This window comes from Maylandia zebra, linkage group LG2 (genome assembly GCF_041146795.1).
Source record: "Maylandia zebra isolate NMK-2024a linkage group LG2, Mzebra_GT3a, whole genome shotgun sequence".
Lineage (NCBI taxonomy): Eukaryota > Metazoa > Chordata > Actinopteri > Cichliformes > Cichlidae > Maylandia > Maylandia zebra.
This window is the reverse complement of record NC_135168.1, coordinates 4,113,515-4,126,284: the sequence shown is the minus strand read 5'-3', so window position 1 is coordinate 4,126,284 and position 12,770 is coordinate 4,113,515. Positions and strand designations below refer to the sequence as shown.

General features: G+C 40.5%; 1 protein-coding gene across 2 annotated transcripts in view; it reads left to right on the top strand.

Moving 5' to 3' along the window:
* The window catches only part of slit3 (slit homolog 3 (Drosophila)), a 240,424-nt gene that overhangs the window by 140,194 nt on the left and 87,460 nt on the right, over positions 1–12,770 (top strand). The window contains exons 1-2 of one of the 2 annotated variants that reach the window (XM_076888354.1): positions 5,362–5,494; positions 5,804–5,875. Coding sequence is in view for 1 of the 2 variants with exons in the window: in XM_004553593.3 (XP_004553650.2) it covers positions 5,804–5,875 (72 nt within the window). In the remaining variant the exon portion in view is untranslated. Of the gene's footprint in view, positions 1–5,361; positions 5,495–5,803; positions 5,876–12,770 lie in introns of those variants that run through there. The other variant, XM_004553593.3, reaches the window with a different exon arrangement.

Genomic DNA, 12,770 nt, shown 5'->3' with positions numbered 1-12,770 from the left:
CAGAGGAAAGCACTCCAAGGGATCATTAACACCGCCCAAAAGATCACTGGCTGCCCTCTCCCCACACTGGAAGTTCTACACAACGCCCACTGTTTTAAAAAGGCCCAAAACATCATAAAAGACACCTCACATCCTGGCCACTCCCTGTTCGAACTGTTGCCCTCAGGCAGACGGTACAGGGCAATCAGAGCAAGGACTAATAGACTCAAACACAGCTGTTATCCAACTGCAATAACACATCTGAATACTACAAAAAAATGTCCATCACGCCACTCTTGTGTTAATCTATGCACGGTCTGAAGCATGTGTGTGGGAATGTATGTGAATGTTTTACTGTTATATCTTATTAGTATTTTAAGTATTCTATCTATTTTATTTATTGAATTTTATTGTTTTATTTATATTTTGATATTGCTAGGGATGATGCAATGATCGGGGACCATTCTTAATTTCGTTGTTCTCATGACAATGACAATAAAGTTTCTGATTCTGATTCTGATTCTTATGATATACATGATTAAACACACTAACTAATTATATGGAAGGAAATTAAATTTTGGACCCCTGGTCTATCTCCTGTAACAAACATCCATGACCGGAACACACGGGGTTTCAGAAGACAACACATTGGTACAGATATAGAGCGCGCACATGGATACACAAACTTGCCCTTACCCCGGACTGATACCAATCATGTCACCATTAATCAAGGTGCTTGGTGTAAAAAGCTGTCAGAGGAATCCAATTACATTATAGATGATGAAATTGTTTTTTGTGGCTGAAGATGGAAGCTCAAAGACAGCTGCCAGTGTAGAAACAAGTATCTTTTCTCCGTTTTGCGGAAAAGCAGAGTTGTAAAGTTTCTGGAGGAGAGCAGTGAAAAAGTAATCAAAAAGAGAAATATCTGAAGATATTTCAGCAAGTGTCTAAGAGTCTTTGTCAGCTCTATTAAGGGATGAGAATCCCCTACCCATAATGCTTGTGAGCCATTTTATGTATGTATCTATTTACTTACTTACTTTTTTGGCTTCTAGTGTAGACACTGGGTATTCAATTCAAGACACCAAAGACGACCGTAAGATTGACACTACCTGAAAATGCAAACCAAATTGTGGTTAACTGTCATTTCCAATGTAAAAGTGATTAATATGACATGGGGAGTAGCCTAACATACAGCTCAGGTCAATGCCAGATAAAAATGAATTCCTTGAAGGGCAAGGAACACAATTTCTCTAAGTAACATGTCCTGTCCAGTCCAGCAAGCAGAATCATGGATAAATGCTTTGTTGTACTAAACACATTTGCTTTTCCAAAATGTGGGTATTTTGCCCAAGTGGACGGGGTGATGAAGGCCAGGATGGCAAAAGATAGGAGAAGAATTTGGAGGAAGGGGGATGGTGGGAAAAGTTGAGGATTAAGCCAACAGGTTTGGTGAAATTTAGGGCAACCAAAACTAATTATTAGGGAAGTATTTGGTTAGGATTGAGGGTTAGAAATACTGTAAATACTGTTTTGATACTCAGAATATACAATCATTAAACTAATTTTTATATCTCTTTGAGACCGTCTGAAGGCTCAGAAAAGTATGTTTTCTTCTTGCATGGAAAATCTACTGAAGATAATAACAACTTTTCTTTTATTCCATAGATTTCTGGACTTGTCTTTAATTCTGTCATAGAAGAGGTCAAGTGCAAGAATACAAATCTTTGATTAATTTTGCAATTAGAATAACTGAGTAAGCCAAGGGTTGTCCAACTCTAGGCCAACTCAAGGGCCGATGTCCTGCAGGTTTTAGATCTCACCCTGGGTCAACACACCTGAATCAAATGATGAGTTCATTAGCAGGCCTCTGGAGAACTTCAAGACATGTTGAGGTCATTTAGCCATTTGAATAAGCTGTGTTGGATCAAGGACACATCTAAAACCTGCCGGACACCGGCCCTCGAGGCCTGGAGTTGGACACCCTTTTATTGCTTTTAGGTTTTGCAAAAATTAAACAAAGCATATAATCTATAGTTAAAGTTTCCACCAAGGTTGATTTAAAGTTCCACTAGCCCAGATCCTTACACAACATTTATTTGTGTTATTCTAGACCACAGGTGTCGAACTCCAGGACACCGGCCCTCGAGGCCTAGAGTTTGACACCCCTCTTCTAGACTGCAGAATTAGCACTGAAAGCAAACTAACAGCTTAAAATTTAACCAGCAACCAAGAACTGTTACATTTAGAAGTGAAGTGTTTTTACGAAATGTTTCATGGGTATTCTTTTCATTTGCCAGTGTAAATGAAAAGGTAGCTTTGGAAAGATGACGTTTAGCAGCTAGACATATTTGCACTTTAAGGTGAAGGCTGAACTGGACCCCTGTACTGTGATGTCAGGCTAACAAGACACCAATATTGGCTGATTCACCTAGGCTCCAAATTATCTTCATTTTTTTATATTTTACATTATTTGTAAAATATAAACAAATGATACCAGTTAAATTAAGCTATAGCTTAATATAACTGGTAGCCTTTGTTAAGTTACAGGAGCCCAGGCTAGAACAGCAGGTGTGGGATGGAAAGTTCCTTCAGACACCACATGAGTTGCCATTCTTCACACATAGATTTCGATGTATGAATAGAATGACAAAGACCCTAATTTGTTGTTGGTTGTCTGTCTCTACACTTTATTCCTCGACATTAAAAGAACAGTGCCGTGAATAAAAAGCCTGTAATAACTAGCCAACTTTAGCGGTGCCATGCATCTCCATATGGCTGTTTAGGCTGTGCGCCATTCTTCCTTCCCCCCAAAATACATGCCTTTTAATTACATAAAGCAGAAAACATGGCACAACCATATGCTGATGATCCCCAGACTCACTATATTTTAGACTCAGTCATTTAACAGATGCTTACACTTGCGGCTCTCAACCAACAAGTGGGCAACAAAGAAAAAAAATAGCTTCAAGACATGACTTATGACAAGAGCACAAACCCAGACTATTCTTTTATGTACGCTTTCATATACCATCATTGTTTAGTGCTCCATATTGTTGATCCTGTCCAATCTTTACAGATTGTGCTCAGTTAATGAAGTGCCACAATGGCTAGGAGCTAGAACTTAACACTAAATCACCTTTAAGATATGATTGCATTGCTTCAAAGAAAATCCAGGCATCTCATCACTCTATGGAAGTCTTTGGAGGGTTGAAAATAATTATGCTGTGATCCAAACCTGGCCTGTGGGTATGGATTGGTTTGATATTTTCTCTATTTACTCCAAATCAAAACCATGCCAATTGTTAACCACTAGTAGCTGGTCAATACCAGGTAGAAGCTTGAAGAATACGTTTACTACACTGTGCCGTCAACTCATTTCTGTGACCCTGCTGCACATGTCAGCGCCGCCTCAGAGAGTATAATGATCAAGCAATGAAAAATTACAGTGAACTTTATATGGTAGCTTTCTGAAGCCTTGTCTCAATAGAAATATTTCTGAGTTTGCTTTGCATGTTCTTGTATAAAGAGCTGTGATAAGATAATGACTCTCTACTACTGCTATGTGCTCTAAAACATTTAGTTTGTACATTTATCTTGTCTGAAGATGGTGCATCTGGGCCCTTCTCTGGCCAGCTGCCTGTTGTTGATAAGCGGACATACAGAATATTGAGGTGTACCTGTGGTGCACTGTAGTGAATACAATTTTCAGATACTCCGAGGACTTATATGTCTCTAAGATTTTTTACACAGACTTGCACTGTGGACATGTATATACAAAAACAAACAAAAAAGAAATTCTGATGTGATTTCTGCTGCCCTACAGAAAGAGAGAAAACTACAGCTGCCTTTTTGGGATGCACCTTCCTCGGGGTTAAAAGCTGACATGACTGATTTAACGGGTGTTGCAGTGTGCCAAGCAGACACCAAGGCAAACACAGAAGGGAAAAAAATAAATTAAAAAGCTTGATGAAAGAAAACAGGGAGACGAAATTGATTAGAGATGGGTAGATGAAGAGCGAAAGGGAAAAAGTGAAGGGGGAATAAAAGACAAGATGAGAGAAAAACATGGATTGTGAATTGGGAGAGATGAAAAGTGGAGAAGACTGATCCAAAACAAGAGGAGAGAAACGAACATAAGATGGTCGAAGTCAAAGAAAAAGTGATTAGCAATGGAGGAATCCAGCGGAAGGGAGATTGGGGAAGAGAAGAAGACAAAAGATTAAGGTGTAGTCATAATAATGGACTGGATTTATATAGCGCTTTTCAAGGAACCCAAAGCACTTTACAATGCCACTATTCATTCACTCTCACATTCATACACTGGTGGAGGCAGCTACGGTTGTAGCCACAGCTGCCCTGGGGCAGACTGACAGAAGCGAGGCTGCCATATCGCGCCATCGGCCCCTCTGGCCAGCACCAGCAGGGTAAAGTGTCTTGCCCAAGGACACAACGACCAGGACAGAGAGCCCGGGAATCAAACCGGCGACCTTCCGGTTACAGATGCACTTCCCAACCCCCTGAGCCACGGTTGCCCCACAGTTGTAGTGGCTCAAGAGCAGACAATAAATAGTTTCATAGTGTTTCTGTCAGTTTGTATGTATTTTAATCTTTCTGTGCTGTGTTTACCGTATTAATCTACCTGTGTCCACCTGTCTGAGTGTGTCTGTGTGTGTAATAGGTTAAATGCCACTTACAAGGGACATGAGGACACTTCTAAATGTCTGCCCTTTGTGTATTTTCATCTGCAGTCCATCCATACTCTCCTGTAGATGAAGAAGATGACGTAGGAGGGACAGAGGGATGAATGGGTTGGAGGAATGGAAGGAAGTAAGGAAGGAAGGGAGGAAGTGGACTTTTCAGGGTTGCTGGGTTCATGAGGGGTGGATGATGTTGGTGGGGAGGGGAGCTGAATACCTAGAGCCGAGCAAATTAAAGTAAAAGCAAAGGATGGATGGCAGTGGGGTACAGGGTGCATCTGGTAGTCCAGCAAGCAAGTCGTTGAGCAAGCCTGGAAATGGAGGAGTTAGTGAGAGAGAGGGAGGAAAGAAGGAGAATGGGAACAAGAGGCAGAGTCGTGACTGTAGGTTGATTTACGGAGGCTTTCCTTTTAATGAAATTGTTTCAGTGACAGAGCCGGTAAAAGGCCCTTAATGGATTGGCTGGCCTAATGTAATGAAATTACTCCCTCTTTCACTATAGAGAGAGGAAAAAAGAATAAAAGAGGACATGGGGGGAGGGAGAGGAGGAGGATGGGAGAGGAGAGATGCAATTAATATTTACAGAACAGACAAGCAGGGTGGGCTTTAGTAGCAATGGCTCGCTCGCTCTCTTCTTTATTGTGCCTATCTCTCTCGCCCCTCTCTCTCCCGGTGGCCAGTGTGCGCTGGGCGTGCGGCAGGGGAAGGAGGTGATAGGCTGATGCCAGGCAGGCCACTTCAGCGCACCGGTCTCTTCTCTCGCGCTCTCCTTTTCCTCTCCTCTTCTCCTTAGGGCTGGCCATATCAGCACCGAGGTGAGAGACTTAACCTTAGCTTTCGTGCTATCATCTGGACTTGATATTCCTAGAGTGTGTGTGAGTGAGTGCATGTGCGAGAGAGAGAGTTAACTCCGGTGTCTCCTACCTGCTACCTTAAGCCCACTACTTGGGTATCACCTTACACACATATCCACATGCACACACTCTCGTTCAAGCAACCCATCTTTTGTTAGTCCCTCCCCCAGCTGAGCGGACCTTGCAGACTTGCGCCTGACTCTCTCCCATCTCTGTCTCATCTGTGTGTGTGTGTGTGTGTGTCTGTGTGTGTTTGTGTGTGCGGTGCAGGCAACTGGACAGCAACCACATCAGCTGCATCGAAGATGGAGCTTTCCGAGCGCTGCGCGATCTGGAGATTCTGTAAGTAGAGAAAAACCCTGGTCCTCCATCTCTCTCCTCCTTTGCCTCCTCCTTCTCTCATCAGTTTCCTCTTCTCCTCTCTTCCCCTTTTCATGTTTTGTCTGTGAAACAAGGATATGTCCTGCACTCTCCTCTTCTCATTATAAGCTTTGCTTTATGTCTTATTCAGTTTCCTCGCCCTTTCCTTTTTTTCCCTTTCATTTAAAAGGAATACACTTCCCTCTCAGTTCTGTATCGTCCCTCTTTCCCCTTCATGTACTTTTCTATGTCTGCTTTGTGTCTTTAGTATAAGAAAAGCTGTAACTTGAAGATGATTTTGTTTAAAGATCACAGTTTCTTAAATGCTTCTGCGTGTGAATTATCCTCAGTTATAGCCTTGAATGACTGCAGAGGTGGCTGTATAAGTACTTGTACGCATTGCTTGCAAAGATGAAACCTACCTGTTCATCAGCCTGAAATTGTGTAGTCACTGACTCACATTAAACTGATACACACCCAAATACAACACAAACAATGGGATGGGAAACATTGTATCTGCCACCTGCTGTGCTCTGCATTTCTGCGCTCCATGTGTGTTAGCATATGTGGGTGATTCCTCCTGTATGTGGGGATACATTAATGTTCTTACGTGTTTGCTTCCAGCTGTGTGAGTTATTGAGTCTGTATGTGTGTGTTTGCGCAAGTGTGTGAGGAGAAATTGTGTGCGTCTGATCTGTCTACATTTCCAGAGCTCCTCATTTGTCACTATACTCAGAGGTGTGACCGGCCACTGTGCAACGAAAGCTATATTAGTAAAAAGGTGTCTACTTTTTCCGCACCTGTATGTGTGTACAAATGCATGTAATTGTGCATGAATGGGTTTCTATGTGTGTCTGTTGCAAGGCTTTACTGTTAGTACAGAATCAGGTTATTATTTTCTTACTCTGTTCCCTATATTTTGTGCTAAAATAAAGAATATAAAGGTTATAGTGTCAGATCCTGATATTAGGAAAAAGCAGCTGAAAATAAGTTTGTTCTGTGATGGTGGCATTGCTGATAGCTGATAAGGTTAGTGGTACTGTTTTTGATTATCTTAATGAGGAATAATCATATAGAAAATCAGGCACAGGCAAAGTGAAAGAAAGATTAGCCTAAAAAAACAGGCAAAAAGAAGAGAGAAAAGTGGGGAGATTCCACTTTTTCCAACCTGTCTGTCCATCTTTGGCTACATATGACTTGGAAAATATGCCGGCAAATTATTAGAACTACTAGAAATTGTTTGGTTTCCCAGTTGAGTTAAATGTTGGAAAAGAACAAGACAAGAATGTGATTTTTCTTATGGTTTTTAGGGTTTCCAACACATTCTGACAATAATTAGGTATTATAGTCATCAGCTTGAAAGTCTGAGATAAAGTCTCATTGTCACATAAATGTCTACTATATCAGGAATAATATTCACAGAGAGACTAGTAAGGGCAAAGCTACCAAGTATACATCTTCTGTGATAAGGATGAGAAGCCAAAGAAGCCTGGGAAGTTGGCAGAATTTAGATTTTTAAAGGAATTTTCTCCGTAATGCTGATTCCACCTTTGTCTGCAGTGTATTTTTCACTTTAAATGGCCCATTTAAGAATTGTGGGGTCAAAAATGTGATCAAATTCAATATGCATAAAGATGATATACAGCAGAAAGCAGGTATGTGATGCAAAAGCTCAGAGAGATTCCCAGCAGTATCAGACACATCTTGATTAGTATCCTGCTGAAGTAGGTGTGATTGTTCTTGGTGCAGTCTGGTGCTGCTAATGTGCTCACATAAATGATTAAATAGAGCAGAGGATACTGTGGTAAATGGTTCAGTGTGTGGCAGTGTAGTCCTCATCCAAATCAAAATAAAATGTAATCACCGCTACTATAAGTAATAAAATCAATGCACGTGTTCATTATAAATGATACTTCATGACAGTATTGTAGGTTTTCATTAAAGCCATCGTATCCTTTATCTCCACGTTTTATTTCCTTTTATAAGTTAGATTTTTTTTCATTCCCTGGCCTCACTTTTGCTCAGCGCACAATGAAAGTGATAGGGGCCAGATAGAGGGGGATCGGCAGTGCGAGATACAACATATTAGCAATTCATAAGACTCTGACAGCTGAGTGCTCGGCAGGATTTACAATTCACTGTAAATACGCAGCCGTTCCATTCACAGCAGACAGCATGACAGCACACAGTATATTCACTGAATGTGACGTTTTAATAAAGGCAGGTGTGTGTGTGTGTGCGTGCGCGTGTGTCTGTGTGCGTTGAAGTGTTTGTGTTCATGTGCAAAGGGCATGAATGACAGTAAGCAATTCTGCTGCTGGACTGATCTTCATTTCAAGCATCTTAACGCACACGCACAGACAAACACACGCATTCGCCACACAAACAGATGCATGCGTATTCACACATATCCGCGCACACACAAACACAGACGCAGTCCCATCTGTTCAGTTCTTGGGGTTGAGTCCGTGATCGTAGTACAAAATGGATGATAGAGATAACGGTGACTGGAGGTCATGTGACTGCACCATCAGGTAGGTGTATGTATTTTTGATTGTTCACACCGATGTGCGTCTGTGTGAGTATCTTCTTGTGCTTTTGTCTTTTCAAGGATCGGTTTAAGTTTTAAGCCATCGGCTGTTCAAATGGCTGAGCAGCACTGAGGTTAGGATGATTAGGTTTAGATTAAAGTTTAGTGCAGTGTTTCTATTACACATTCGTTTATCCATCAAACAGAGGTTAGGTCGTTTGTCAAGCAGAAATATCTCCAGCCTGGGGACTTGACAATTTGAAAATGTCATCTTGATCTCTGGGAAATTGCAAATAATATTTTACGTGTTTTTAGACATGTTATAGGGTATTAGTCAGTCAAGAAGATAGATCGAAATTATAAAGAAAACATATTTTTATACTTTAATAAAGTCCTAGTTGGAGTAGCATCTGCGATCCACTTGGTCAGCAGTTTTCTATATTTTTCTTTACCTGCTCAACCACCTGTATTCATATTTGCGCCAACTAGCCTCTACTTCACTGCCGTTATGAGTTATTTTGATTGTACACTTAGATATAGGCATTCTTGTATATTTCTGGCATCTGCACGTAACATTACACCTTCATGTTTATGCAATAACTCTTTTGCTTTTACATGTGAGGCCTTTTCTCTGTTCTTTGCAATAAATGACTCTCAGCTTGCTCGAGTCGCACTTTCAATTTGTTTGATCCACTAAATTGATGCCTCTGGTTCCCATCCAGAAATCTTCTGAACTGGGCCAAATTTCCCTCGGAAGGGCTGTTTGGTTTCCAAGTGCCGCTTCGGCTTGCTTGACACTATGTTAGCATTAGCCAACTTTTCTGGACAGATGAAACACTCAAGGCTGATGGGTTGTTGGCGTCCTTGTCCAGCTTATATGTGATACTTCTAGTGCCAGATTTTTTTTACTCTTTTCTTTAGGTGGAGAGTTAGTTCTAGCTTTACTTAGTTTTCCCTCTTACAAATTTCATTATCCCCGCTGTTTTTAATGTGTGACATTCGGATAAATCCAACCATTCGGAGACTACGCTTAAATATAGGTATTCCCTTTGAAGCACTTTTTAAATTATCTTTGGGTATCTTTGTGCTGCAAAAATGGTAAAAATGGTAAATGGGCAGATATTTTACTATATAGCGCTCTTCTACGCTAATTGAGCAGCCCAAGCGCTTTCTACTACAAGCCTCACACATACTGACACAAGCACTTTGTTTTAACACCTAAGTGTTTTTATCTCTCTCTCACACACACACACACACACTGATGGATGCATTGGGGGTGAAAATGGCAGGCTGGAGGAGCTGAGGATCAAACCACCAACCCGCCAAAATGCTTGCATATGAATTATTGGTGTAATAAATATAAAATACAGTCATTACTTTCCGTAGGAATTTAATATTACAATAATAATGTATGTTTTCCATATAAACCAACCATAAGATATAAGAAAGTGCATAGGTTGCAGACAAATAGATATGTGTGTGTGTTTTAGTAATTTGTGTGTGCGCGCATCATGCTAATTGAAAGAAGTGGATCTCTCTCTCTCTCTCTCCCTCTAATAAATCTCCACTTTAATTAATCTAGTCATTTTTAATTAGCCAATGTTTCTTGGTAGACTAGGCTTTATCTGAGCTTAATATGTTTCACAGGAGCTGCTTTGACTCGTCAAAGCTGAATATTTGGGTGTGCGGCTCATTTTGTAAAAGCTAAATGGATTTGAGTTTGTTAGTTTCATTAATCTTGTTATAATTGATAATATAATGGACATGAAAAGGAGTGATGGGGCTTTTTTTAAAATAAAGTTAGACAACGTGTTAAAAATTCAGACACATTTAAGATAAAATATTTGACCTGTCACAAATTGAAAAATTTGCGTATGCATTGACTAAAAGCTGTAATCATTTCTCTTTGCAAAAAAAAAGAATGAATTCCTCGTTTTTATTAATACGAGTGTACTTTTAATCATTGCATTTTTCAAGGTTTTTTTTCCCCCCTTTAACACTTTCTGTAGTTTTTGCCACGTATTGTTCTTAAGCATCACAGTTTGACTCACGTTCACCTCCTGAAGAATCCGACAGGAAATAATAACAAACAAAAAAGCATACCGTACTAGTCGCAGGGAAGTGATCTCAGCAATTCACAACAAAGAGCCAATTTCTGTACTCTAAGAAAAGAAAAGTTTCTATGATGTTAAGGGTTTGAATGTTGCTTCTTTCTCTCTGGCTTTGACAGAAGAGTTTTATTTTCTGAAGAAGCTTAGAAAGAAAGACAGATGTGACTAAAGAGCCTTTAAATTCACCATTTCCTCTGATATCCTTTCCCCTTACTCATATGTCCTTAGATAGTCTCTTTCGCTCTTGCCTCCTCTTCTCTCTGCTCTCTCTTTCATGGTTGCCAGGATGAAAGTGGAGGATCGGTGTTGTAAAAGCAAGGCAGTGCTGGGCTATGATTTATTTAGACCCAAAAGGGCTGTGGTTACTATCCCATCCTTTTTGCCTGGAGAGACAAGAGACAAGAGAGATTTGGGGAGGTGGAATGGGTAGGGGGGGTGTTAGCAGAATGGGGGGGGGGGAAAGGGACAGAAGGAAGAATTTGAGGAAAGAAGAAGAAAAGAAGGCATGTAATACTGGTGCTGTAAAAACAGCCAGTTTCCTGGATATAACTTATTTATCTACTGTTGAGGAGAGAGGGAGAAACAAGGCAATACAGAAAAGAAGGTCGAAAGGAAAGTGGAGAAATCCATAGATGCAGAGGAAGACCAAAAAGATGTGCAGTGTGCAAAGAAAAGGAGCGATAAAATGCAGGGAGAGAAGGCAGAGATAAGAACAATAGACAGATACATACTGTAAAAGTGATGCAGGACAAAAACAAACAAGAAGCAGAAAAAGGGAGGCAGGTGAAACCTTGTCCATTTGTTGCAGATAAACAAGACCAGAAGAAAGAGATGTAGGACAGAGCGGTATAAAAGACATCAGAGTGAAAGGGAGATGAAATGGCAGACAGAAAAGAAGGAAGAAACACTGATGTGACATTAGCGAGTAGAAGAAACTCTGATAGAAAATAGATTGAAAGGATCAGAGGGAGGAGAGCAGGGAGGCATTAATTATTGATGGAACAAATGTCTGACTGACTGACTCAATTTGGCCCTTTGTTGTTTCCAGACCACCAAGGCTGTCAGATAGACTCAGAACAGGGTTTCTCAAAGTAAGGACGGAGACCCCACTGGGTGGCTGATGTTTTGATTTTCCGGTTTTTAGTTTTTATCAAGATTGGTTGGCAATATGGCTTAATTTTAATTAAGTGATATGTGTTGCCTCCATTGCTTAGATAAACATAACACAAAGATGTTATATACATGCATCTATTATCTGTTAACAAGAATGCCAAATATCTGTATTGTGAATGGCCAATCTAAACTGCTGTCCTAATGCGTTATTGCATTGGCGCTGTTTTGAGATTGACCTGTGCTGTAGGGCATCTGCACATTCTTGTTAATATCCGGATAGTCATTTTCCACTGCCAAGTAATGAAGACCCACTCTGATACTGCCATCTTGGAAAATTAGTCATTTTAGGTAAGCTTTCTCTGCTAGAAAATTAGAAGAGTCTTTAGGCTGCGATGCTGCAAACAAATATCTGAAATTAACTTTTTAGCTTTTATGCAATGGCTGGTATACTCATAAAACATTGCCTGAGAGGACTCACTATTCATGACCAAAATAATGACAGCTCAAACGGCCACGGCAAGTGGAGGCAGAGGCAACAAAAAACTGCACCTTGAATAAGCGGTTTATTTACACCGCATAAAATCAGTTGCAAAAAGGAGATGTGGTGTGCAAGTAAAGGTCTGTGTGAGTGAGTGTGTGGATGTTAGTGGGAAAATGATAGTGAACTCAAAGTAAGTGCATAACGAGAGTCTCTCTGAAAGTAGACAGCTTTTATAGTGACTGGCATCACTGGCCCAGGCGCTCCAAGCCAGCTGAAGTGGAAGACTCCATCAACCAACATGTTTCTGGAAGAGACGCAGTACAATGAAGCCACAATGCTCTCTGTTCTTTAGTGCCTGCATTTTTGATAAAAAATGCTCTCGTGGAGCATAGAAACAAATGTGCATTTAAAGCCACTTTTACCTTTAAAGTTTCAAAGAGCGCAACCAAACACTTGTTATTAAGGTGTTAAAAAATTTAAAACATTAACCAGTCAACTGGTAAATTATGTGTTCATTTTGAATTTCAAACCATGTTGGGTAATTAAAAACCACACATTGGTTGTCAGAAAACACATCATGGAGCATATCTCTCTATCAGGCAAGAGATGCCCTTTAGAAAGGTATCTGTGCTCCAGGGAGAC